At 53.9% G+C, this 25,581-nt stretch overlaps 2 protein-coding genes across 2 annotated transcripts in view; one reads left to right on the top strand and one right to left on the bottom strand.

Annotated features, from left to right (window-relative positions):
* COL4A2 (collagen type IV alpha 2 chain) overlaps positions 1-10,607 on the bottom strand; it is a 159,409-nt gene extending 148,802 nt beyond the window's left edge. Inside the window, exons 1-3 of the mRNA XM_052650336.1 lie at positions 10,470-10,607; positions 10,087-10,174; positions 9,930-9,984 (exon numbers count right to left, since the gene is read on the bottom strand). Coding sequence (XP_052506296.1) covers positions 9,930-9,984; positions 10,087-10,130 — 99 coding nt within the window. The 5' untranslated portion in view covers positions 10,131-10,174; positions 10,470-10,607. The remainder of the gene's footprint in view (positions 1-9,929; positions 9,985-10,086; positions 10,175-10,469) is intronic.
* Positions 10,608-10,927: 320 nt separating this feature from the next.
* The window catches only part of COL4A1 (collagen type IV alpha 1 chain), a 127,541-nt gene continuing 112,887 nt past the window's right edge, over positions 10,928-25,581 (top strand). Inside the window, exon 1 of the mRNA XM_052650294.1 lies at positions 10,928-11,061. Coding sequence (XP_052506254.1) covers positions 10,978-11,061 — 84 coding nt within the window. The 5' untranslated portion in view covers positions 10,928-10,977. The remainder of the gene's footprint in view (positions 11,062-25,581) is intronic.

The raw sequence follows: 25,581 nt of genomic DNA, 5'->3' as shown, positions 1-25,581 counted from the left end.
CACCCCCCTTCTACCGCTCTTGGCCTGTTCTCCTCGGGGACCCAGACCTGAGCCCACGAAGGACTGATGCACACGGCTTGTGAGTGGACATTATTCCTAGTCGAGTCAGGTCGTAAATGATCTCACCATGACTTGTGACATAGGTATCAACGTTCCTGTTTTATATTAATACAAAGAAAAGGAGACAGAGAAAGGAAAAGTGACCTTTTCTGGTCATGGGACTCCAACCCAGATGCTGCAATGCTCTTTAACAGCCCACGCCTGCCTACATGTAAGTGCGTGGGAACTCCGGTGAAAACATTAGGGCAGAGACACAGTGGCCAGGCAGACCCCCTGCAGGGAGCCTGGCACTGGCCCAGGAAAAATGCAGTCTGGCATCAGGCGGCTGCTGTCCGGGGGCCCCTGCACAGCCACGATAATTTAGGAGGGTCTCTTACCCCCCCGGGGTTTCAGTAAATCTCTCTCCATGTCAGGACTCCCAGTTTTCCGACAGGCTCAGGATGCTGTGTTTAGATGGCCCCGCCCTTGCATGGCTGCAGTACACTCATCTCCACTGCTTGGGATTTTGAAAAGGACCCGGAGAAGGAGGGTTTGGGGACTCTGTCCTGCTCGGCTCCCCCGCCCGCTCCCGTGTCCTCCTCCGAGGGGCTTTCCTCTTGCAGCCTTTCTAGTCTCTGTCATCAGCGTTGACAAGCTGCTGGTCATCACACACACGTCAGTCCCTCTGCAGAGGGACCCCAGAAAGATGCTCCCTAGAGGTCTGCCTGACGCCATCTATAGACAGTCATTCTCCTCCTGCCCGGGGAGTCCTCCAAGGGCCGTGTGTGTGTGTGTGTGTGTGTGTGTGTGTGTGTGAGAGACAGTGTGAGTGTTCTATGTTATTTCTCCCTCTCAGGCCGTGTGTGTGTGTGTGTGTTTGAGAATGTGAGTGTTCTATGTTATTTCTTCCTCTCATTTCCATATCTGTCTATCCATCTCTACATGGGTTAGTTGCTCAGTCATGTCCGACCCTTTGAGACCCCAAGGACCGCAGCCCACCAGGCTCCTCTGTCCATGGAATTCTCCACGCAAAAATACTAAAGAGGGTAGCCATTCCCTTAGAAAGCGGATCTTCCTGACCCAGGGACTGAACTCGGGTCTCCTGCATTGCAGGCAGACTCTTCTCCGTCTGAGCCAGCAGGGAGACCCATCTGTCCATCCGCTATCATCTACCTGTCCATCTGTCATCTTTCAATTCATCTATCATCCACCTGTGTGTCTATCTCTCCATCTCTGCCAATCCTCTACACACCTATAATCATTTACCATCTATCTATATTCCAAATCTGGAGAAGGAAATGGCAACCCACTCCTCTATTCTTGCCTGGAGAATCCCATGGACACAGGAGTCTGGCGAGTCCCAGTCCATAGTGTCGCGAAGAGTCAGACACGACTGGGCGACCAACAGGTCACTTATGTTCCACGTAGATAACAATGTTTGCATATACAAATGCTGCTGCTGCTGCTGCTGCTGAGTCGCTCAGCCGTGTCCGACTCTTCGTGACCCCGTGGACTGCAGCCCACCAGGCTCCTCCATCCATGGGATTCTCCAGGCAAGAGTACTGGAGTGGGGTGCCATCGCCTTCTCCAAACATACATATGTGCATTTTACAAACCCAACATTTTGCGTGTTTCTATCTCTCTCAGTCATCTAGCTACCTATAATCATCTGCCTATATCCGAAGGCGATGGCACCCCACTCCAGTACTCTTGCCTGGAAAATCCCACGGATGGAGGAGCCTGGTGGGCTGTAGTCCATGGGGTCGCTAAGAGTCGGGCACGACTGAGCGACTTCACTTTCACTTTTCACTTTCATGCACTGGAGAAGGAAATGGCAACCCACTCCAGTGTTCTTGCCTGGAGAATCCCAGGGACGGGGGAGCCTGGCAGGCTGCTGTCTATGGGGTCGCACAGAATTGGACACGACTGAAGCGACTTAGCAGCAGCAGCATATCCCAAGTAGATGACAACGTACACAGGTAACATAGTATGTACCTCTTACATATCCAACATTTTGCATATTTCGAGTGTGCACACACATACCCTGTGGCTCAGATCTGCTGGCCCAGCACCACGGTGAGAGCAGGGTTAGGGAACCAGCCAGTCCTGGGCTTCACTCCTTATTGCCCTTGATAAGTGCCCTAACCTGTGTGCCTCAGTCTGCACACCTGTTAGGCGGGGTGATCAGAACTGTGGGCTGGGGTCCGTCTCTGGCACCAAACAGCTGTGTTCCTCCCGTAGGAGATTTTAGCTGCCCCTGGGGTTCTGGAATGCTAGAAGCTTCCTTAGGGGCTCCTCTGTCATAAGTTGATCTCGGGGGAGTCCACAGAGACCCTCGTGGGGGACCCCTCCTTTCCTCCAACCGGGAGGCAGGGACAGGGTGGGGGCAGAGGCGGGGAGGGCTGTGGGCCTGTCACCAGTGTCCCTCCTTCCATCAGTCTGCAGTTTCTGCCCAGCAGTTGCTCGTCAGCTTTCTTTTTTCCTAATGGACAAGCCAGAGTGGGGAGGCACCCAGGGAGCACGTGCCTTTGACCCTGTCCCCGAGCACAAGCCCTTCCCTCTGCTCACGGGGCCCACACCGCCACACAAAGACAGACACACATGCAGAAGTGCTCGACACGCAGAAAAACACAGCATTATGTAATTCCCACCAGGTACCAGAAAATCAGCCTGTGTAATCCAACAACACAAATTCTTCCGTAATTCCCCCATGGGAGATCACTGACCTGGGCAAAAGCAACAGAGGAATTTTAGGGGTGGGGCCGAAACAATCCCTCGGAAAAAATGCACGTCTTTCACAGACAGATCAGCGGTTCCTTTATCAGCATGAACAGCCAGCTTCAGCCGGTGAGGGGCAGCATTTAATTGGGGGGAAAACCCACACGAGAACAACTGTATTTTAATCTAACCTTCCCTCACTGCTCCGCGAGTGGTTTCCTCATCCAATAGGTCTGTTTCAGTACTTTCAACTCGCCGCCCCTTCACTCATGTCCGGAACGGACCCTTCACTGGGTGCCGACCACGTTTCAGGCCCTGGCTTGTATGATGCCAGGCGAATCAGGCCTGGAGGAAAGATGCTGAGAACCCAACGCCTTGGGTTGCGGTGTCTGTCACTCCAGCGGAGGTAACTACACGGGTCAAGACAGACGCTTAATGTCTATGGAGGTTATGGATGATGATTTAAAATCCTGGCTTTCTAACGGTAATTTGGGCGGGGGGCACTTTAATTAGACTCTGAAAAAGGTCATTTCCAAGGGACAGATGTTCCGGCTGGACGTGGGATTCTGACATACACTACAAGGGGCCTCCGACTGGCCAGGACAGGGTGTCCTTCACGTCACGGGGGCTTCAGACTGCTGCAGGGAGAGACAGGGTGTGGCAAAAGCTTCAACACAGAGCTGGCCAGGGCTGCTCTGCTCCTGGGGGTGGGGACAGGGGCGAAGTGCGAGGTGACCGCCCCTGGCCACTGGCCATCCTTGCTCCTGGCCCGTGACTGCAGTAGCAGCTGTGGTCGCTTAATGACTGCTCCGAATTCCTCAGCCATGCAGGGGGCCTGTGTGGAAGGGGGCCTCGGGGACGCTGGACCTGCATCGCTGCTGTCCACCGAGTGTCCTAGATACGCAAGGAGGTGGGCGTGGGGCTCTCCTTTCCTCTACAGCCCCTGGGGACTCTGGCCTGACAAGCTGGTGAGCCAGAGGTGTGAGCATGGAAAGCCCTCCTGGAAACGACACTGTCCTGCAAACCCACTGTGCCATCCCGAACTCAGCAAACACCCCTGAAACCACGTTTCCCTCCACCCGCCTCCTCCCGCCAGACAGGCGAGAAGAGGGAGGCCATTGTAGCTCAGCCCTGAGGCCCCTTGCAGATGCCGAGCTATGGAAACTCCATGAAGACGCCTTTCCACCCCTTCCTGTTAAAGAACTCCACCCGCCGGGGGGACCAAAGCCCTTGCCCCTGGCAGGAGCCACTTCTGCTAGATTTCCGAAGATACAGAAGGGCCTTCTGTTTGCTTTCCCTATGAGAGCACAGCACAGGACATGATGCCCTCTCGCTGGTCCCTGGGGCACACTTGCTGCCTCATGCACGCGCTGCGCACCTGTCTGGACAAGGCACGCTTGGAGTGAGCGGTTCGTGACTTCTCAGTCAGCCCGTTCAGTCGCTCAGTCATGTCCAGCTCTTTGCCACCCCCTGGACTGCAGCATGCCAGGCTCCCCTGTCCATCACCATTTCCCGGAGCCTGTGCAAACTCGTGTCCGCAGGATTTTATTTTGAAATGAATGCTACTGGCCAAAAAGTTGCAAAGAGAGTTTGGAGTCCCCATTCAACCCTTCACCCAGACACAAGGATGTCATGTCAACGTCTCACATAACTTCAGCCCATTTGTGTCAAAACTAGAGGTTAACACGAGTGCATTCGCCAAATCACAGACTATCAGCATTGCCCCAGTTTTTCCTCCAGTGTCCTCTGTCTCTGCCCAGATCTGATCGAGGGCCCACACTGCTCTGAGAGCAGCACCGTCCTGATAGAAGGACCCGTGGCTTCAGAGGCAGCTCGTAGAGGACGGTGGGTCACACCCGAACAGGACACCCACTATGGGGTGGGGCGGGGATAGGAGACTCCAACAGGGAGACTGATCCAGGCGCCCGAGGGCTTAGGATCCAGGGGGTGTGGCAGGGCTACAGGCCCGTCCTTTGGAATTCCCTCCCTGACCACATGCACGGGGCTGAAGAAACCCAGAAAGGCTCCCTAGATTAGACACCTTCTAGTCCTTTTTCGTGCGGGTGTGAGCTAACCCGCTTCACTCGGGTCCAACTCTTATGAGCTGTGGCCCCACCGGGCTCCTCTGTTCATGAGATTCTCTAGGCAAGAACACTGGAGTGGCTTGCCATGCCCTCCTCTAGGGGATCTTTGCCTAATCCTCTTTCATAGATAATCAGAAAAGGGAAAAAAGTCACAGACCCCTGGGGAGGTGATGAAACCAGGGTGAGTGAGTCCGTCAGGCTTGTCCCTGGAGAGTCTCGTTAAGGGCGGGAGCAGCCACCAGGGCGGGGCCAGGAGGTGCCCACAGATAATCTACGTCCTCTCACCGCAGCTAGTCAGGTATCATTCATACAAGCTCCCCCCACCCGACCCCAGCCGCAGATAAGCAGCCCCGAGCAGCATATTACTGCAGCAGCCCAGATGCCTGCCCCGACAGCAACCCCTCTCCTGGGGTTAAGCTGGGAAGTGCAAGGGTCCAGCCTGGGGACGGGCCTGGGACAGCCGGGGGACCCCCGTCCTCAGCTCTGACTCTCCGACTGCCCAGGGTGACTGACCCCCAGGAGCATCCCAGCACAGATACCAGCCCCGCCTCGCAATGTTCAGTGACTGGGCTCTGGGGTCACCCAGCCCGTTAGGAGCCACGCCCGGGTGGAGCTTGGTTGCTCCGCCCCCAACTCTGCTGTGTGGTCCCTGGCCTCGAAGGCCACTGACTCCTGCACAAAACCAGCCAAGGCCTGGGCCCACCGCTCACCCACCGCCTTCCACGGTGATCCCACCGGGTGCGGCGGGAGGTTGACTTCACAGCCTCCTCTAAAGGCCTCTCATCCAGGGTTCTTAGCTCTTTTTCAGATTCAAAGTACCAGACATTCCAAAACCACCACCTTCCGAGTACTGAGACCTTCATTACATCATCGCCATTGAAAGGGTTATCGCTGTCGCACTGGTATCTTCTGCTCACGCTTTCTCTATCATCTAATTGAAGCTGGCCACCTACTGTTCTTTTACCCTCTCCTCAGGAAGACAGACCATGCTTGATTTTTATTATTTTAGTAAAATCCTTGTGTTCTATTCTAGAACTTTTCACTTGAATTCCACTTTCCCTGCCCTCCTCCCCCAACTCTGGTTCTAGGTACACCCACGGGCAGTGGGGAAGCCAGGGGCCCTCTGACCCCCTTGCACCTGCGTCTGCTCTGGGATGCTGTGACAACTCTCTCACGTTATCAACTGCAGCAGCCAGACAGGCCACGCAGAGAGGAGTGCTTTAAGACGCGCCAGAAAGCCGAGAATTTGCTTGATTTTCCATTGACAGAGGAGGGACCTTGCGATATTTCCCTTCTTCGCAGGGACTCGGGCTTTGAACAATAGGACTAGAGCTCCAGGGAACTCTAGCAAAGCCCTGCTCTCCAGGAGGCAAGCGTGGGGAATGTGTGCCTTCCATTTGCCATAACTTATCGATAAGCCGATTGGAAGAAGAGAGAACCTGAAGAACAGATTCCTTCTCTTTCTCTTCTTCCCTTGGAGGGAGGGAAAGGCGTGGCAGTGTGAAGGAGCACCCAGAGAATTTTCCAGAGCCTGGAGCCCTGGGAGGTGCCTGGAAATCCAAGCTGGTGGGCAGGCGGTCTGGAGCCTAGCACTTCCTGGGGCCCCACAGTGCCTGTGTGTCCGGCTCTCCTAGCTGGCCCCTGATACCTGGAGAATCTAAGGTCCCAGCTGGGGTCAGGAGGTCAGCCCAGCCCACAGCGTGTTTGATCTCTGGGAAGGTCTTTGTTCTATGGAATTCTCCCCTCCACCCCCAGAACCGCACAGGACTCCCCTCTTAGATCTGTAAGGCTGCCATCCCATCTCTGGAGATAAGAGGCAACAGTGATCTGTGGGGGCTCATGTGCCCAGGCAACCCATCTTCAAAGTCAGGGCTGGTGGTCGCTGAGGACTGGCCGCCTGCCGGGCACCCACGCCCCGGCCCCACCCGCAGGCCGGGCAGCTGCAGGAATGGCGACAGAGGGCCGCCCCCCCCCCCCCCCCCCCCGGGGCGTGTGTGTCCCCCCTGGGCCCCGAGCGCAGGCTGCTGTGGGACCAAGGCCTTTCCTCCCGCTGGACACCAGGTTGAGTGGCCTCTCCCTTGCTCTGGGCTCCTGCTCTTTGGAGCAGAGCAGCAGAGGAGGCAGGAGCGACTTCCTTTCCCGGAATTCAGCCGGTGGGCTTTATTTGGATCGTGTCCGTCCAGAGCAAGGAAACTACGGCCAAGAGACCCAACTGCTGAAACTCAGTAGTTGACTTACAGTCTGATCCTGGGAAATCGAGCTGTGGGGAGGCACCTGGGTTCACACTCGCTGCTTACAGAGAGACACCGTGGGCAAGGTGTGCTTAAACTCTGTGCCTCTGTTTTCTAATCTGCAAAATGGGGATAATAAGAGTTACCTGCTCAGCTAGCTGTGCTTTTCTATGAGGCTCAGATGGATTAAGGTATACAGGTCTGCTCGTAGCAAGTATTCAGTAAATAATTAGCCATCCCGTCTGCTAGCCATTTTCAGCTGCTTCTGCTACACAACTTACGATCAGCAGCCAGTTTTACTAACTGACCTACCCTTGGGAAGACTCTGGCACAAATGGGCAAAGAAACAGGATTCTTAAGTGTGGCAGACAGAAGCTGGGCAGGAGCTGGACTAGCCACAAGGGGGAAAGGATTTTTAATAAATACAGCTAAGGATTAAGGCGCTATTGCAAGAGTAACACTAATTAAAGCCAGTGGTCAATAAGAGACAGTTAGGTGGAAAGTCTATTGTTGAACACTGCAAACGCCATGCCTGTTGAATAATATGTATCGATGTGTCTCTAGTAAAATGACCCAGAAGTCTATGTTTTTCAGAGTCTAAAGCAAAGGGAAACGAAATAAACCTGCAAGGGACTCCAATGCATTCCAACCCAATACTCTAACTCAGTGGCTCCTAAACTAGCATCAAGTGGGAATGCAGACACCCAGGCTCCACCCCAGAAAGTCTGACCAGGAGATCTGAGATGTGGACCAGAGTTCTGAATTTTTAACCAGCCTTTCCGGGTGCATGTAAGGGTCTAAGGACTGTCCTCTGAGAACCACTGCTAGGCAATAAACCCTCTGGGTCCTGTCGCAGGGCCAGGCAGCAGGGACTCAGATGGGTGTGCAGTGTCTCAGAGGTGTTAGGGCAAGGCACAGAGGCGCGCTGCATCCCACAAGCCGGGGGATGTCCTCTTCCTGCTGAGAATGAGGGAACCCGGCTCGGGATTGAGGAGATCAGGGCAGAGCTGCCTTTCGTTCCCAGGTCTTCTGACATGGGCGCTTCCCACGTGTTGCTAGCACTAAAGAACCTGCCTGCCACGTGGGTTCCATCTCTGGGAAGATCCCCTGGAGAAGGGAATGGCAACCCACTCCAGGATTCTTGCCCAGAGAAGCTCACAGACAGATGAGCCTGGGGGGCTGCAGTCCGTGGGGTGGCGCGCGTGCGCGCGCACGCGCGCATACACACACACACACACACACACACACACACACACACTTCTGACACAGAGCCCTTTCTGCCAATTTTAGACTCAGTCCCAGGTAAGATTCTCATCATCCTCTGGAAGGAAAACGCTCACGTTTCTGAAAGCGGTTAAAGGGCACAAAGTGGCATGGGAGAGAGAGCAGGACAGTGCACGCCAGGTGGGACAGGGCGCCTCCTTTGCAGGGCCACCTACTCCTGCTCTGAGCGTGTGTGTGTGCACGTGTGCGCGCGTGTGTATCGCCCCCACTCCCAGCTCTGAGCCAAGTCTTGCATGTCGTGTGTGCATGAGGATTCATAAGGGTCGACGGGCTGGTTCAAATATCTAGTCTCTGATCTTAAATCTGGGACGTGTGGAAAGGAACGAGACACAGCCTGAGCTGGAAGGAAACTGGCTTGGAACCCTCTGGTCAAAGTCTACCAAATTCTCTTCTGACTCCCAATCTGGGCCCTGACCTGGAGGAGAAGATGGCAGAAAGGTGAGGCTCCAGGTTCCTCCCCTGGCTGGACAGCACTTCCTCGCTCTCAGCCTGCAAAAATCCTCGGTTGTGTCACATGAGGACGGAGAAATGTGGAAATAACATAATTCAAACCAAGCCATGAACACAGCTCTCCAGTACCCAGAGTGGGGATGCCGGGGGCGGGGCGGCTCAGGGGAGCCCCCCGGACACCAGGTGCCCCGATATTCCAGCAGACAGAGGAGGAGACGGGAATCCAGGACCCCGGTAAGTCTCCTCAATTTTCAGTCCCACCTTAAACATCTGGGTCCTCAACTGAAAGCCATCAGCAGCCCTGCGAAAGCCCAGCCACACCACACGGAGCTCAAGCGAAGCGGCTCCTGTGACAGGGTACAACGTCCCACAGTGCAATCACGGTGCGGGAACGATGCTCAGAGTCATTTCAAAAGGCAGGGCTTGGGGGGAGGCACTCGGGAGACAGGGTCCCTGGTGGGAGCCTTAACCGCCCCACCTTGGCTCGTCCCTGGCCAGGGCGCATCTTGCAAGACGGTACTTCCTGCCATGGTCACCTCTCCCAGTTTACAGGAGTACCAAGTCCCAGGTCCTCCTGGCGCCCCCGCCCCAGAGCCCCTCATTCAAAAGGACAGGAACGCTCTGCCAAGGGCAGGACCCCACACCAGTTTCTAATGCCACACAGGCCATTCTCCTCCCAAGCCTGGCGCCTGGGAACCACGTGTCTGACTGCTTAGAAACTCTAAGGCCCAGCTTTGCTTCTTAGCACGGGCTTTGCTCAAACGAGGGGAAAGGATGCGGCGGGTCATGTTTTTAATTATTGGTTCCCAAGGATGAGTCGACGCTGGTTAACGCACAGGATTGAAGGGGAACCCAAGGGAAGGCAAACCAGAGTCCTCGGGGAAGGCGAACTTTCTCAAAGCCTGGGCTTGGTACCGGCTGCCCAGGACACACAAACACACAAGGGGCGCAGGCGCGCGTGTATACACACACACACAGACACACAGACCCACGCTCAGGTGAGCACGCACAGCTGCCTTCTGGCAAGGCTACTCGGTGACCCGACCAAGTGCCGAGACGGTGACCCAAGAGCCAAGATTCTCTCCAGCTCGCCAATCAGCCCGGAACGAGAGTCAGGACTTACCGCCAGGACGCTCTGGGCCAGCAGCCCCACGGTCACGGCCCCCAGCAGCAGCCACCTGGATGGGAGAGGAAGAGCGCCGTGAGTGCGTGGCCCCGGCGTGGCCGTTCCTAAGAGGACGCGCGCGCGGGACTCAGGGGCCGGGCAGAAAGTCGCTTACCGCCGTAGCGCTGGGCGCGCCGCGGCGCGCAGCTCTCTGTCCATGCTCTCAGTCCGGCCCCTCTGGGCTCCGATCGGTCCCTGTGAGCCTGGAAGGCGAGACAAAGAGGGCTTAGCCTGGCCGGGGAGGGGGCATCCTCGCCGCCCGCCTCCGATCGCAAGACTGGGGAAAGCGGGGGTGAGGGGCGGGCCGAGAGCCGCCCCGCGACCCCGCCGGGGAGAGGGGAGCCTGCCCCCCTAGGCCCGGGTGGGGGGCCGCTCCGCAGCGGCCGCCCCGTCGCCTCTCCCCTGCCCGCTCCAAGCGCCAAGCGTGCATCCCCGGCGGCACTGGGCGCCCGCGTCTCTGCCCTCCGGCGGGTCCCGGCGTCTCGGGGCCGCTCTCACCTCGGGCCTGGCTTCAGCGGCGGCGGTCCGCGCGCATCCACCCTCCGGCAGCGCCGAGGGCGGCAGGAGCGGCGCGGTCGCCCTCCGGGGCCGGCCTCGGGCCCGCGCGTCTGCCCCCGGAGCTCCGCAGGGGAGGCGAGCGCGGGGCGCGCGGCGGGCGGCGGCGGCGGCGGCGGGCGCCGAGCGCAGAGCCCTGCGTCCCGGCGCGCGGCGGCCACAGTCGCCCGGCCGCGCGCTCGGCGGCCTCTTACCCGCGCCGCAGGGTCCACCCCCTTTGAGGCGTTGCCCGCCCCCGCCGCCGAGGGGAGGGGCAGCGCCAACAAATTGGGGAGCTCGCCGGGCCGCGCTCAGGTCTCCGCCGCGAGCCGCCGCGCCCGGGACGGTGCGCCGCGCTCGAGCCCCGGCCCTGCCAGAGTGAGCCGCCCGCCGCCGCGCGCGAGAGCCCGGCCGCCGGCTCTGCCGCCCCTCGCCGCCCCGCGCCGGTCCCCGCCGCCCCGGGCTCGCCGCCATGGGGCCCCGGCTCGGCGTGTGGCTGCTGCTGGGGCTCGCCGCGCTCCTGCTCCACGAGGAGAGCAGCCGGGCCGCCGCGAAGGTGAGTCCCGGCCGGCTGGGCTGCCGGCGTCCCGCCCCGCGCCCCGGCGCCCCGCGCGGCCCCTTTGTCCCCGGCCGGAGCCGCCCTGCGGGCCCGGGGGTCGCGCGCGCGCGCGCCGCCGCCGCCGGGAGCACTCTCCCGGCCGGTCCCCGCCGGGGACCCCCGCGGGCGGCGATGGCGCACGCCTTAGGGAGCCGCCTTTGTTGTGGGCTGCGTAGGGGCGAGCCAGGGGACTCCTCGGGAGGGGAGCGAGAGGACGGAGCCTGGCGCGCCCCGCGCGGCGTGAGGGTACCCGGGAGTCCGCGGGACTTGAACTCACACGTCGGGCTCGCCTGGCCGCCGGGCGCCCTCACCTGCGCCGGGCGCCCGAGGGGGCCGGGGCGGGAGGGGTGGACACGCGCGCCCCGTCCTGTTCGGAGCCCCACACATGTGCCCGGGCGTCGCTCTGGGCGTGTTTCTCTGGAGCTTTGGAGACTCTGGTGGTTGATGCTGAACAGTCCTGGGCCCTTTGCCTGGAAACAGCTGTCTTCTCGCTTTCCCACGACTTTGCTGTCGCCGAAGCACGCTAAGGAGCAGCGGCGGGCCTTTCTGTCCTCCAGCCTTCAAACGCTTCCAAACTCCACTCTATGAGTTTTATTAATATAGCAAAAAAAAAAAAAATTATAACCACGTTATGTCTGAGTGTGAAACCAAAACGAAACTCCATCTATTGTTCTGTGCAGAGATTGTTGTGCTAGTTTTCGTTTCCTCGGGCTGTGTGTTTGCCCAGAAAGGATCTGGGACTGAGGCTTGCAAGAGTGGAGGCGTCCAGCTTTGGACGATCCCTGATGTGCTGCTGTTCTTTACTTTTCTTCCTTCCCCCGAGACCTCAAGCTGTTCCCCACCCAGGGGAACCAGGGTGTTCACAGACTTGCGGACAGAACCCCAGGAAGGTGTGGCTTCTAAACGCATTTTGCTTCCCCCCCCAACCCCCAGCTATTTAAAAATGATGTTGCTGCTTTTGGCATTTCCCACTTGCTCTTTAACTGTTTCACATAATTTTGCTCTCGGGTTTTTTTTTTTTTTTTTTTCCTTCTCTTAAGGAAGAATGAAGCTCACTGACTTGATTATATGTAAGTGATGACCTGTTACTTGCCGGAATGAACTGACAGTATGCATACATACCTTGGGACTGAGCCTGGCTCTCAGCTGGCCGCTGTCATTGGGTAGGGAACGACACCAGCGGTTAGCTTCGGATTTTTTTCTTGCAGCCCAGAGGCCGGCCAGCACCCTAGTCGGTTATTGAAACGCCCTCTGGTCATGATGACAAAATACTTCAGCAGATGCAGCCCTTGAACTCTTTATTTGGGTCTAGAGCTTCTGACGCAGAGGTTTCACACTTGCACGGGGAGGTGGCAGGGAAATGAGAGAAGTTCTCTGTTAGGAATATGAAGCTCTGTTTGCATTTGAGTTTCCCTATTGATGATATTAGCAAAGCCAAGTCCACTGTAAGAGCCAGCTTTTTAATCAGCCTCCAGTGTGAAGCAGGAGCCACTCAGTGAGTGGGAAACCAAGCTCATTACTGTTGAGTTTGGGATTATTTTACTTTCCTTGAATTTTTCTTAAAGCCCAAGTGCATGGTTTTGCATGATCTCTCACATCTCATGTTATGTTTTAAGACATCTGGCAGCTGCACACCCCCTGATCACCAGTTAACTCCATGGGTCTTATCAGTTTGCCATATTTTTTCCCCTGGTTTAACCAAGAGAGAGAAAATGTATTAATATGCAAATGGCTTATCTCTGTATGAGAAAATCCATTTAAAAATAATATCTGGCTAATTTTAAAATTGGTCTCACTTTTCATGCCATCAGTAACTTTTTTTTTTTTTTAAACTTACCTCCTTCTAAAATCAACTGTTAGGGGTACCTAATAGTTGAATAATTTCCATATTGATCTGAGCAAAATATCATTTTAAAATGCATTTCTAATGATAAGATGCTGCCCACAGACCAGATCCTAATTCAGAAGCCAGTAAAACTGATTCTTGGATTGTCTGCTTCCCTGGAGTATCTGAACCTCTCTTACCTGTACTGGTACACACAAACACCACCTACTGTGTGTCAGGCACAGGCGCCTACTGTGTGTCAGGCCCAGGCTGCCCTTGCTGTTATTATTACGCACAAGAAAGGTGTTTGGTTTTATGTTGGATCCTATGTGCTGTGGCCATACTGCTCATTTACTAGTGGGCAGGTTTCCTAAGTCAGGGATTTTTTTTTTCTCATCACCACACTCCTCCCTAACTTTTCTTTCTTGGGCAAGAATGGAGCAGTAAGATGCAGACCCAAGAGAAAAATCTGCCCATAACGTTATGATTGAGGGTCCTCTGTTCTGAGTCATGCAGTCAGGAGCTGAATAAATCCTTCTTTCCTTCGCCCCCTTTCTGACTGGTCTGTGTGATGCTTCTTGACAGATTACTTCTCAGGATCAGACATGTGAACTTCCCCCAAAGCGTGGTGATGCCCGCCTAGGGTGCTGGCATCTCTAGACCATTAGTCACTCTTCTGGGACTGAATGACCTAGAACTTGGGCGAAGGGAGGTAGAACTCCCACGTGAGTGTGGCCCACGTTCTGCCGGGAATGTCAGTTAAATGAGCAGGATGATTTCTGAGTTAGTTCCCGAGACAGCACCATGAACCCAGTCCCTGGAGGGGGCTTGGCGAGGACAGAGTCTAAACAGTCACGCTCTTCATATCTGGGCTGCCTCTCGTACCAACCAGGAGAAAACTATGCAACCCTTGTGTGTGAGTGCACACTCACAACAGAATTATGAGTGTGTGTGTTATGCTTCCCTGGTGGCTCAGATGGTAAAGAATCCACCTATGGGAGACCAGGGCTCAATGCCTGGATTGGGAAGATGCCCTGGAGAAGGGAATGTCAACCCACTCCAGTATTCTTGTCTGGGAAATCCCACGAACAGAGGAGCCTGGGCGGCTACAGTCCATGGAGTCTCTGAGAGTCAGACACGACTGATTGAGTAACACACATGCGTGTTAATGGTGTAGGCATACACACACACACACACACACACGACTTAAGGACCCGAGGGTCCTAAATGTTGTGTCTGCTTTCATGAAGCAGATGATTTCCAGGACTCAGTAACCCCCTGCCTCAGTTTCCCTGGCAGATCTGCCCTCCGGCCCAGAATCCTGCCTGCATCCCACACATGTGCCCCAGCGTGGCTTTAGGCCACACCCTCCACTGGGCATTGGATGTGCTTCAGAGAGTAGAACCTGCCCTCCCCGGCCAGGAGGGCTGCGGTCTCCTGAAAAATAGAGAGAAAGAAACAGGCCAATACAACCCAGGCTGGCAAATGCTATAGTCAGGGCAAACCCAGGGCCATAGGCGCACCTACCCCGGCTCTGGGAAAGTCAGGGGAAATTCCGGGAGGACATCCCACCTCTGAATCTGGGGGAGGAATGGGAACCGCAGACCCGGCCTCTTATTTCCCTGTGAGTCGCCGTGTGCATCACACTCAGAAGGTTGGACAGCCCTTCCCCAGCCCTTTAACCCATCAGGCTGTCTTTGCACTGAAAGATGACCTTGAGTGTCTTTGCAGTGAAAGATGACCTTGAGGGTTTCCTTCTCTGAGACACCAGGATACCTCTGCTTCTGTGACTTGCACTCGTGGTGTCCAAACGTTCCCCTGGGAGGGGTGGAGACACACCGATGGCCCAGGTCTTGGAGAGCAGTGATAAGACCCCCGCTCACACCAAACCGGGGCCTTCTCCAGAGGTCACAGATGGGCTGGGATGTTTGCAGAGTTGCAGCACGGATGACCGATCACAGGCATGAGTGCCTTAGGAGCTGAGCTGGAAAACCTCCCCTCAGTGGGGCAAGGCCGTGAGGGGATTCTCAAACCCTGCGTTATTCATTAACAAGACTGTCTGCAGATTTCTTGGAACTGGTAAGGATGGTTGTCCCTGAACGAGTTTGGTTATCTAGTTAAGAACTGGTAGAGCTTTTGCAGAAAAATTGAACCCACAAGTGATGCGCTGAAAGGAATCCTCTTAGAATTGGAGGGGGGGGCGTCTATCAGTGAGTAATTTACAACCCTTGTTTTGGTGAGGCAATGTTTGCTCTAAGGATGGTTTCCTCAACTGGATGAGTGTTGGCCTCCTGAAAACATCCCAAGCAGATTGGGTATTCTGAGTACTGGGGCTCCAGTAAGCAAATGCAACAACAGAATGCCTAAAATAATATCATCAGAGCATTGCTCTTCCTGCTATTATTAAACAACCGCTAAAAAAATTGTGAACTGTAGAACAGAAGACGTATCCCACCAACGCTGGTGCACACAATGAAAGGGGATGTAAGACAGAAAATGCTTCCCTCCTCAGCTTGTCCTCAGGCGCTCACCACTCTGAGTGGCTTTGGAGGAGTCGTTATGGTCTGGCCCTCGGGGACCGCTTCCCTCCGGTGTTTCCCGCCATTGTCCTCCTGGCCTTAGTTCCCTGACATCTGTCTGCCTAGGGTCCTTCTATTTCTCTGCCTCTCTGTTCTTCGTCTGCCAGACCCCTCCGGCTGGGTGGACTGCAGGGGTGGGCTCCAGTCGGCTTCTGTTTCTCTCCACCCTCCCCACTCCTGTGATCCCTCGGCATTCCGTGAGGGTGACGCCAGACCTTCCTCTGGAGCCCCAGGCTGGCGCCCACACTCTCTTGACCATCTCACTTCCTCTGTCCTGCCTTAACACTCCGCCTGTGACACGCGCCCAGTCGTGTCCCACCCATCTGTGACCCCACACACTGTAGCCCGCCAGGCTCCTCTGTCCAGGGGATTCTCCAGGCAAGAATACTGAAGTGGGCTGCCATTTCCTTTTCTGGAGGCTCTCCCCAAGGCTTTGATCACAGACTTAGCCAACATGACGAGAACCGAGCTGCCATCCTTTACGCAGACTGACCGCGATCCTCCACTCGCCCGTGCCCCGATGTTTCCTGACGCTCGGCTCAGGGACCGTGGCCTCGTTGGAGACCCTCCTCTCTGACCTTGTGTCCTTGGGCACTCGCTCTCCCCCTCCCCCTGCCGTCCGCTCCTCCAGGTCCCCGGGGCTGGCCCTTCCAGGACCCCCACCTGGGCAGGCTTGCCGCACACCCCTCCCGGCTTCTGCCCTCCTTCCCGCCTGTCTTCTCTCCAGCACGTTCCTCCCAGCGTCCTGAGGCTTCAGAGATCCCTCATGACCACGTGATTCCTCTACTTGCCATCCCACAGCGGCTACCTGCTGTCTGACCAAAGGTCCCCCGCCTCTTTGACTGGGTGGCTTTTGGTCTGTCTGGTTTTTAATGAAAACTTGATTGCTCACAGCCGTCTTAGGTTCAAAGCAGAATGGAGAGGAAGGTCAGAGCTTTCCCGCACACCCTCTCTGACCCACAAGCACAGTGTCCCCCAGGATCACTGTCCCTCCCCAGGTGGCACGCTAGGTCACAGCTGACGCACCTGCCCTCACGCAGGACCGTCACCCAGGGTCTGCGGCGGACCTCAGGGCTCACTCACCGTTGTGTCTCCTGTGGGTCTGCGCGGATGTGTAAAGGCACGTGGCCCCCATTGCAGCATTCTGCAGAGTGTTCCCACTGCTCTGAAAGGCCTCCTGGGCTTCCCAGGTGGTTCAGTGGTAAAGAACCCTCCTCCCAGTGCCGGAGACAGGAGATGTGAGGTCGATCCCTGGGTCAGAAAGATCCCCTGGAGGAGGAAGTGGCAACCCACTCCAGTACTCTTGCCTGAGAATCCCACGGACAGAGGAGCCTGGCGGGCTACAGTCCATGGGGTCGGAGGGAGGTGGTGACCGTTCAGTGGCTAAGCAGCCACAGCAACAGAAGTCTTCCATGCTCTGATAGCTCAGCCCCTTCTCTCCGCACACCCTGGCAGCCGTTGGTCGTTTTACGGTCTCCCTGCTTCTGTCTTTTCATTCGGCCGGCATCATTACGTTACGTAGACTTTTCAGGTTGACTTCTTTAGCTTTTTTTACACGCTTAAAACTTTCCTCCGCATCTCCCTGACCTGATGGCTCGCATTGTCTGCGTGGACCACAGTTTACCCTCTCATCTACTGAGAGACACGCTGGTCTGCTTCCACGTTTTAGCCGTTTTGGCTAAAGATTCTGGAAGCATCCGTGTGCAGGTGTTCGTGTGGACCTAAGTTCTCAGCTCTTTCGGGCAGTTACCCAAGTGTGGGATTGCTGGGCCACTTGGTAAGCGTAGGTTTGGTTTCGGAAGACACCAGCGTGCTGCCTTCCAGCGTGGCTGTGCTGGTTTGAATCCCACCATCAGGGACTGAGCGTTCCTGTGGCTCTTCGTCCTTGCCAGCGTTTGGCGTTGTCACTGTTTTGGATTTTGGCCACTTGAATGGATGTGTGGTAGTATCTTGTTGTTGTTTTTATTTTGGCTTGCTTTTGGATACTCTTTGCAATATGGATTCATGAATTTATCTGGCTTTGCTCCTCACACTCCCCAGCCTGCAGCATGGGTCGTTGTCGTGAAGGATTTATCTTTCCTCCACTCTGTGGAGCAGTGTAATCTCTTTGAGCCTGGGGTCCCTGATCCATCAAATGAAGACAACACAGAAGTTATCTACAGACGCCTTTGAAACTTCAGAGAGGTTGTGTGTGTGTGTGTGTGTGTGAAGCCACTAAACCCTCAAAACACGTTAGCTGTCATCACGGCCGTGTGGCTGGTATTGTGTTGCCTTGTGTGTGATGGAACCACACCCTTGATGATACTGAGACTGAGGTGCTGGAGCACAAAGCTTCTTTGAAAAATGACTGCACCGACTGCACCGTCTGGCGAGTGCCTGATGCCTGAGGGGAGCCGTGAGTTACTTGCATTGGGGCCGCTGTTCCCGGCTGCCTTTCCCTCCGGACCCCGGGAAATGCCGGCAGGAACTGAGATCTGGCTGCCAGAAATTGCGCTGTGCTGCTGACCCCTGTGGTAGAGTTAGGCAACAAGAGGAAAGTGATGCCAGTGAAGGTGTTTCCTCTCAGTTGGGCGTTCGGAGTAGGTAGTCCAGCACAGACTAAACGCAGCTTGGAAACGCACACAAGGCTGAGCTCTGTGTAAACAGTTCATTCCGTGCTTTAGTAATACTCCTGCTTTGCTGGGCTTGTCTTTTAGTCAGCACACTCTAAGAGCGTGTTTTGTCATCTGAGTTTTAAAGCTTGCCTGACTTGTGGTCCAGGGAAAGGCAGATGGCAAGCGTCCACGTCAGGTATTAAGGCAATGTATCCCATGCATATCTGTTGGTTCTCTTGCTGGTAAAGGGTGTTTCTCCAGCCTTCTCATTTTCTGCTGCTCCTGGAGTTAAGATTCTGTGCGGAGTTTTGGAATTACTGGTGTTTATTGCTCGGCTCTTGTCTTAGTCTGCTGTGGGCCTCTCTTTCTTACTCAGCTAATAGCGAGAGAGGCTGGCTGTGCCCTGGGAGAGGGCAGTGTTCCCGTCTCATCAGATTTCCCGGCACTTGCAGACGCACTGGTAGAGCCGTTTGGACAGAGCTGGACTGACTCAGTGTTGTCCAACTCAGTGGGCCACGTAGAGGCAGTATTCCTGTGTTTGAAGTGAAATTAAATTGAAATTGTTACAATTTTTGTATTGAGTCTCTGCTTTAAAAAGGAGCATGTTCCTTTGTGAAGAACAAAAGTCAAGAATTTTTATTTGTAACTCAGCTTCCAAAGCTATTTGCACAAGCTTTTCCTAGCTCCCACTCACAGGCCTAGAGGACCTGGAAGATATCGGATATCATTGCTGCTCATATCTAAGGACCACAGGCTGAAACAATAGAACGTCAAGAATAAAAATCAAATGAGTATTTCCTAAATACATGAAATAACGTCACAAATAACCTTCAGCAGAATAGAGATGCGTGGTAGCCTCGGTCTTCACTTCAGAAAAATAAATGCCCCCAACACTCCTCCTTTAGCAAATGGGGCATTTTTGAGGCTACAACGTCAGTACTGGTTTCTTGTTTCAGAATGTTACAGATGGGCCCAATAATAACAATTATGGTGTTGTTTCATTTCTGTTAAAGAAATAATATTAATGTATATTTTTATCAGTGGCAAATTTGGTTACTGCATCTCTGACAATATTTTTAAGAAGTAAGTGTATTATTTTTGTAGTAGGGAAAGCAATCAAAGTGTATTCTAAAGCCCAGTTGTCCTTTTATGCAACCGGTGACTTTTTCTTGAGCATGAGAACGTTAATTTCCATATCATCCAGAATCTGTTGCTAAGTCATGTCCAACCCTTTGCGGCCCTGTGGACTGCAGCACGCCGGGCTTCCCTGTCCTTCACTCTTTCCCGGAGTTTGCTCAAACTCACGTCTGTTGAGTCAGTGATGCTGTTTAAGCATCTCCTTCTCTGCCACCCACTTCTCCTGCCCTCTGTCTTTCCCAGCATCAGCATCAAATAAGTCTACTCTTCACATCAGCCAAAAGCATCGGCTTTAAAAACGTCACTTTTTAAATATAAGCAACTCCTTTTCGTAATTAGGTTTGCTTTTTGAGTTGCATTTTATTTTAAAGAATATGACTTCAATGTCATGGAGTTATTATGGACTTGTGTGAAACTTAGGTCCCCACTATCCCTGCATTAAAGCTTGCGTTAAGGTGGTATTGTTATAATCACGATTACCTCGAATGGACAAGGTCTGTAATGGTGCTGAGCAGGCTGTGGGTGCGCCCGAGGTGCGCGTCTCCAGTGGGCAGTGGCGATACTGTGGGTGCCGGGGACCACAGACCTCACCCCTTCTCCTCACTCCCAGGGGCAGCCCTGTGACGGAGGTGAGCTGTAGCCATGCTCTCCTGGGCAGTGGTTTGTGCTCAAGTCGATGCCGAGCTGCTGTAGCTATCCTCCGAGTCCGACGACCCCTTTTCCTGTTGGTTGTTGTTACTGCTGGCAGTTCCAGCCCTGTGGTGCCACTGGGGGAGGGGGTGGGTTTGGGGAGTGGGCGGGTCGAGATGCAGGCGTGTGGGGTGCTAGGATGCTGGAGGGGCTTGGCGATGGGACGTTGAGCCACAGTATATCCGCGTTTTCCCCTCTTTGTGGCTCCATGCTCACTTTCGCGTCTGCTGATGGTGGGCCTGGAGTTTGCTTAGAGGCTGCCCCAGCCAGGACTCCAGGGTGGGCAGGAGCCCTTGGGTGTGACTTCATCTTCTTGCCATGCCCGCCTCACCCACCACCTCCTCAAGGCTTGGCCCCTGAACGAGGAATTTCTGTTCTCTGTCTTTTTTACGGCCAGATCCACTTCCTGGAAATTACAGACCACTTGGGGTTAGTGGTTAAGATAACTCGTCATTTCTGGTCAGGAAATGGCCTGTAAAACTAAGATGAACTTGCCAAAGCAGGAGGATGGGTTCGTGGTGGGAAAAAAGGGCTGCAGCTTGGGCAGTGCGGCACCTGGGTCCATGGGTTTCGGGTGAGTACACAGAGCGGTCCCCAGGCAGCCCCAGTCGCTGATAAGCTGGGGTGACGCACTCCTTACCACCCAGGACGACCTGCAATCTGCTCGACTCATCCCGCATTCACCCCTTATCTTTAACAAATGCTTGGGCGCGTAAACATTGCTGGAGCAGCAGATGCTTCTTATCAGTTTGTTAAAGCAGCTTTGAGCAAATAGCTTCTGGATGCCTTAGTAATAGTTAAAATGTGTTTTCCTAAGTACCTGGAAATAATGAAATTTTATTTCTTTATTCTTGGAATTCAGGCTTTTAAACCTTTAAACAGTTTCTATAATCAGTCATTTTTTATTATATCTTGTTGGCCTTAGATTTTTCTCTTCTTTCGTGGAGGTTATCATTCACTAACATATTATAGAGATGTGTGTTTTTTTCTTGACTGGAAAACACATTTGAGACACATAACTTTGGGCACTGTTTTAGGCTGGAAGCCAAATTTGTGATCAAAGTGCCTTTTTTTTTTCACATTAGTGAAAATAAAACGAGCAAGGCTAAGAATTCACCTAAGCACAGAACACGAATCAATCTGTTCTGAGCTCAGTATCTTGCTTATGACATTCAGAATAATTTGAAATTGCATTCAGTAAGTGAATGCTGAGCAGTCACTCTGGGTCAACAGATACACACGGAGGGAATCCTTGTCGTCCACGGGTTAGGACTCTTCTAGCCCTAGACTCGCACTGCTGGGGGTGCTGGTTCGATCCTTTGTTGGGGAACTAAGATCTTGCAAGCCACTTGGCACAGCCTATATATATATAATGCTTATGGGCTGCCCAGGTGGTGCAGTGGTAAAGAGTCCACCTGCCGGAGACCCGGGTTTGATCCCTGGGTCGGGAAGATCGCCTGGAGGAGGAAATGGCAACCCTCTCCAGTATTCTTGCCTGGAAAATTCCATGGACAGAGGAGGCTGGCGGGCTGTAGTCCATGGTGTCACAAAGAGTCAGTCACAACTTAGCAACTGAAAAACAACAAATCATGTATATTAGCGACATGTCTACCATACATATTCTGCACGTATCGATATAATTAAAGGCATTCATTTGTACATTTACTCATAATTGATATTTATTGTACACCCAGGATGTGGAACAAAAAGCAGGCAAGTATTCCTACCCTCAGAGGTTGTGTATGGCATTAATACAAGCAATTTTGGCCTTTGATCATGCTGAACTAGAAATTACTTTAAAAGACGTCTCTCTTGGCAGTTTTAGAAACGGCCCAGCCTCAGACTCTGTTAAAAGAGTTACAAAAAATGAAGAAAAAAACTAAATTTTCTTATAGGAAATGTTACTTATTTTGTGTCTCTAAAGTGAATTCATGGGACTAGCATTCAGGATTCATAACATTCAGGATTACTCCATTTATTTAGAGATTAGAAATTTTGAAATATCTCTTGGGTGGGAAATGAGTTAGCTGGGTTTTCCTCTCTGCCCTGGAAATTACACAAAGCTGGCTCTGGGAAAACAACTTGGATTTAGGGTGGACAAAGGCATCAGATGAGGAAATACCAGATGTAGGAATGGACATCAGAAAGCAAGTGGGTTTCTCCAGTGTCCCTGGCTCCCAGGCACTTGAGCGAGAGTGGCGTGTGTCCCAGCAGTGATGATGCAAGGCCGTGGTCCTCTGCCTTACTTTGTGTTGCTGGATGGCATGGCGGTGGGACCAGGGTGGAGGGGCTTGAGGCCAGCGGTCGGGAAGGGGTGGTTTTGTAACCAGCAGGGCCGCACCCCAGGGACTTCCAGCTCAGAGGGTGCGGAGGTCGTGTCACCATTCTGAGTATGGAAACCCTCGGGGGACAGCCCCCAGAGAGGAGGGCGGGTGTCCTCTGACTCAGCACCTTCTTGAAGCTGGAGGAGATCTGGTCATAGCCGGCCCCTGAGCCCTTTTCTCTTGAGTTATGCTGTTTGGCAGAATTCAAGTCCTGTTCCAGAGACCAAAGTTTTCCAGATTTCCTGGGCAAAACCCGTCTAATTTGTGACTTAGGGACCAATGAATCAGAAACACAAGACTGTTTGTGGGAAGGTATTGAGTGGCTTTAGAAAGAAAACGTAGGTCAAAGTTCTGGGTAAGATGTGTTAGCCATCCGCCCTAGACGGGGCAGGCCACATCCCATGTTATCTTGCTGCTGTGAAAAGCTGTTAATGTAAAAATCTCTTATGAAATGTATGATGTTACTGAGTCCTTTTGTTGAGGAATAATTATAGAAATGACCCTTAAAAGGCTTAACTCTTAATTGGCAATTCTCTTCTTAGAGTGGAAGGTAGGTAAGGTCAGCTGAAGTTTCCAGTATGTCCAAGTGTCCTAGTAACACGTTCAAGCTGTATCTGCCATACTGGAGCAGAGGAGCCCGGCGGGCTCCAGTCCATAGGGTTGCAAAGAGTTGGACATGACTGGAGCGACTTAGCACGCGTGCACACAGGGTGTTCCTGTTAATCCCAAGCTTCCAACTGATCCCTTCCCCCTTTGGTCACCATAAGGGTGTCTGTGCACAGTGCATTTTTAAGGAGGCGAGGCTTGGAGCATATTTCAGACTCTTAGAGAGGCATTTTCCATAGATTCGGTCATTTCCATAGGGGGATTTGGTTATTGTTGTCCAGTCACCAAGGCATGTCCGACTCTTTGCAACCCCGTGGCCTGTAGCCCTGCAGGCTCCTCTGTCCGTGGGATTCTCCAGGCACAGATGCTGGAGTGGGTTGCCATGCCCTCCTCCAGGGCATCTTCCCGACCCAGGGATTGAACCCACATCTCCTGCTTGGCAGGCGGATTCTTTATCACTGACCCGCCTGGGAAGCCTGGGGGATTGGATAGTAGGTTGTTACAGTCAGATCTGTTGAACACGATTTATCGAAGAGGAAGGCCTGACTCTGACAGTGGATACGAGTAGCGCTCGGTTCGACAGTGTCGCCAAAGAACTGGCCGTGAGGAGCAGGCAGGATGCAGGCACTTCTGAGGCGGGTGGGAGAGCTGACCAGGGAAGACAGCTTTGGCGAACATGCATCTCATTGTCGAGATCGGACGCGTGGCGTTTCTCTCTCGTTTCCTGGGACCACTCACGGCCTCTGCCTGTGTGCAGATCCCGTGTCCTCAGCCGCGTCTCGGTTTTTCTGTGCCTCTTGGCCTCCTGGGCAGTGGTAGTGTCGTTATGAGGTTGGGACACACAGCCCATGTCTGCTGATTGGCTTGTTGATTGCCAAGGCCGTGTGGAACAGTTGAAATTCGGAGATGCATCTAGAATCTGTTCACCTGCAGATGGCAGAGGTGGGAGTAACCGTAAGAATCCAGTTGAGAGTTCTGGAAGCGTAGAAAAGAGAGACCCTTTCTGAGCAAATGTGACAGAGCCCAGGCTCGTCAGGTGCACGGAGAAGGACTCTCGGGGAGCCGTGAGCTCCAGGAGGTACCTCTCGCTTCCTGAAAGCCCTCTTACCGTGGGCGCCTGCTTTGGGGGTGCAGGATATGGAGACCCACAAAGTCTAGCTTTTCCCATCAGCCACGTGGGGCAGAGAATGGGATGTGCAGGGCTCCAGCCAGCCCAGGCCTGTGACCTCAGCCTGATCGTTAATCATTCCCAGCATTCCCATTCACTCCGGCAGCGTCCTGATCTGAAAGATGAGTTGTGGGAATAGTCTGGTGCTGAGGAGATTACGTGGTTAACGCTTCCCACCTTATCTTGAGGAACAAAGTGCATTCTTTGGGGCTGAGATGTGCGGAAGGATTTAAAGGACAATATCAAAAATTTGGGAGATTTGGATGTAAAATGCAGAGATAGTGGAAGAGACAGCTGGTTTTCACTGCTTTTCTCTGCTCCTTGGCGTCAGTGAAGCTTGTCCTGGGAGAAAGGATATGAAGACAGAGTTCGGGGACATCGCTTCTCTTTTTATGAAGCAGAGTTGATTTACAGTGGTGGGTTAGTTTCTGGTGTACAGCAAAGTGATTTAATTACACACACACGTATGTATGTATACACACATGTATGTATGTATACACACGTATGTATATACACACGTATGCATACACACATGCACACATACGTATGCATGTATACACACATACGCACATATGTATGCACACACATGTACACACATACATGTATACACATATGTATGTACGCACACGTATACACACATATGTATGTATACACACGTATATATGTACACACACATTCTTTGTCATGGTCTCCTCCACTGTGGCTTACTGCAACGTGTTGAATCTAATTCTCTGAGCTCTGCAGGGGGTCCTTGTTTATTCAATAAATGGGGGCGTGTCTGCTAATGCCCACCTCCTGGGTCACCCCTCCCCCCTCTTCCCCTTGGTAGCCTTAAGTCTGTCGGCTATGTCTGAGTCCGTCTCTGTCTCACAGGCTCACTTACAGTGCATCTGTGAGTGATATAACACCGTATTTGCTGAGGCGTATTTCAGGGTCGGGAGGGGGTGCCACCCTTCTTGGGCAGGTGGGGCTAGCCTTGACCTGGGAGGAAGGCCAGCAGGGGCCTCAACTTCCCGGTGTGCGCGCTCCGCGTGGAGACGGGCCTGCCCACCCCCGATCCACCCACTTCTGTTCTTGCCCCGCAGCTCGGAGACCTGACCCTGGGGAAGCCTGGTGACCGTGAGCTCTGGCCACTGCAGGGTGACCCCTTCCGCTGTTCACGGACCAGCCGTGATGGAGGCCAGAAACTGGCCCAGGGTCACAGGCGGAAGGAATGAAGTGGGGTGGAGGGGGACTGGGTGCCCGTGGAGGGGAGGGAGCTCCAGGAGATGGTGCTGCAGGGGTTGGGGTGGGGCGGGCACAAACCCCGCAGAGGTGGCAGCCGAGGCCCCGGTTGGAAAATGAACACACAGAGGGTGGGGGTGTGCTGTTTGGGGGTGAAGCTGGAGCCCTGGGAGCCGGAGGAGCCAGGCGGCCTGGGGAGCCCGTGAAGAATGTCCTGGCCTTTTAAGGGAAACTCTAGTGTAATATAAACATCTCATGGGTCATTAGATGCCCTGATGAAGCCGGGAAAGCAGGAAAGTAATTGTGTCTAGGACGTAAAAGTTAAACAGTG

Source organism: Budorcas taxicolor, chromosome 12 (genome assembly GCF_023091745.1).
Source record: "Budorcas taxicolor isolate Tak-1 chromosome 12, Takin1.1, whole genome shotgun sequence".
NCBI lineage: Eukaryota > Metazoa > Chordata > Mammalia > Artiodactyla > Bovidae > Budorcas > Budorcas taxicolor.
The sequence above is the reverse complement of the archived record's forward strand: the minus strand, read 5'-3'. Positions and strand labels throughout refer to the sequence as shown.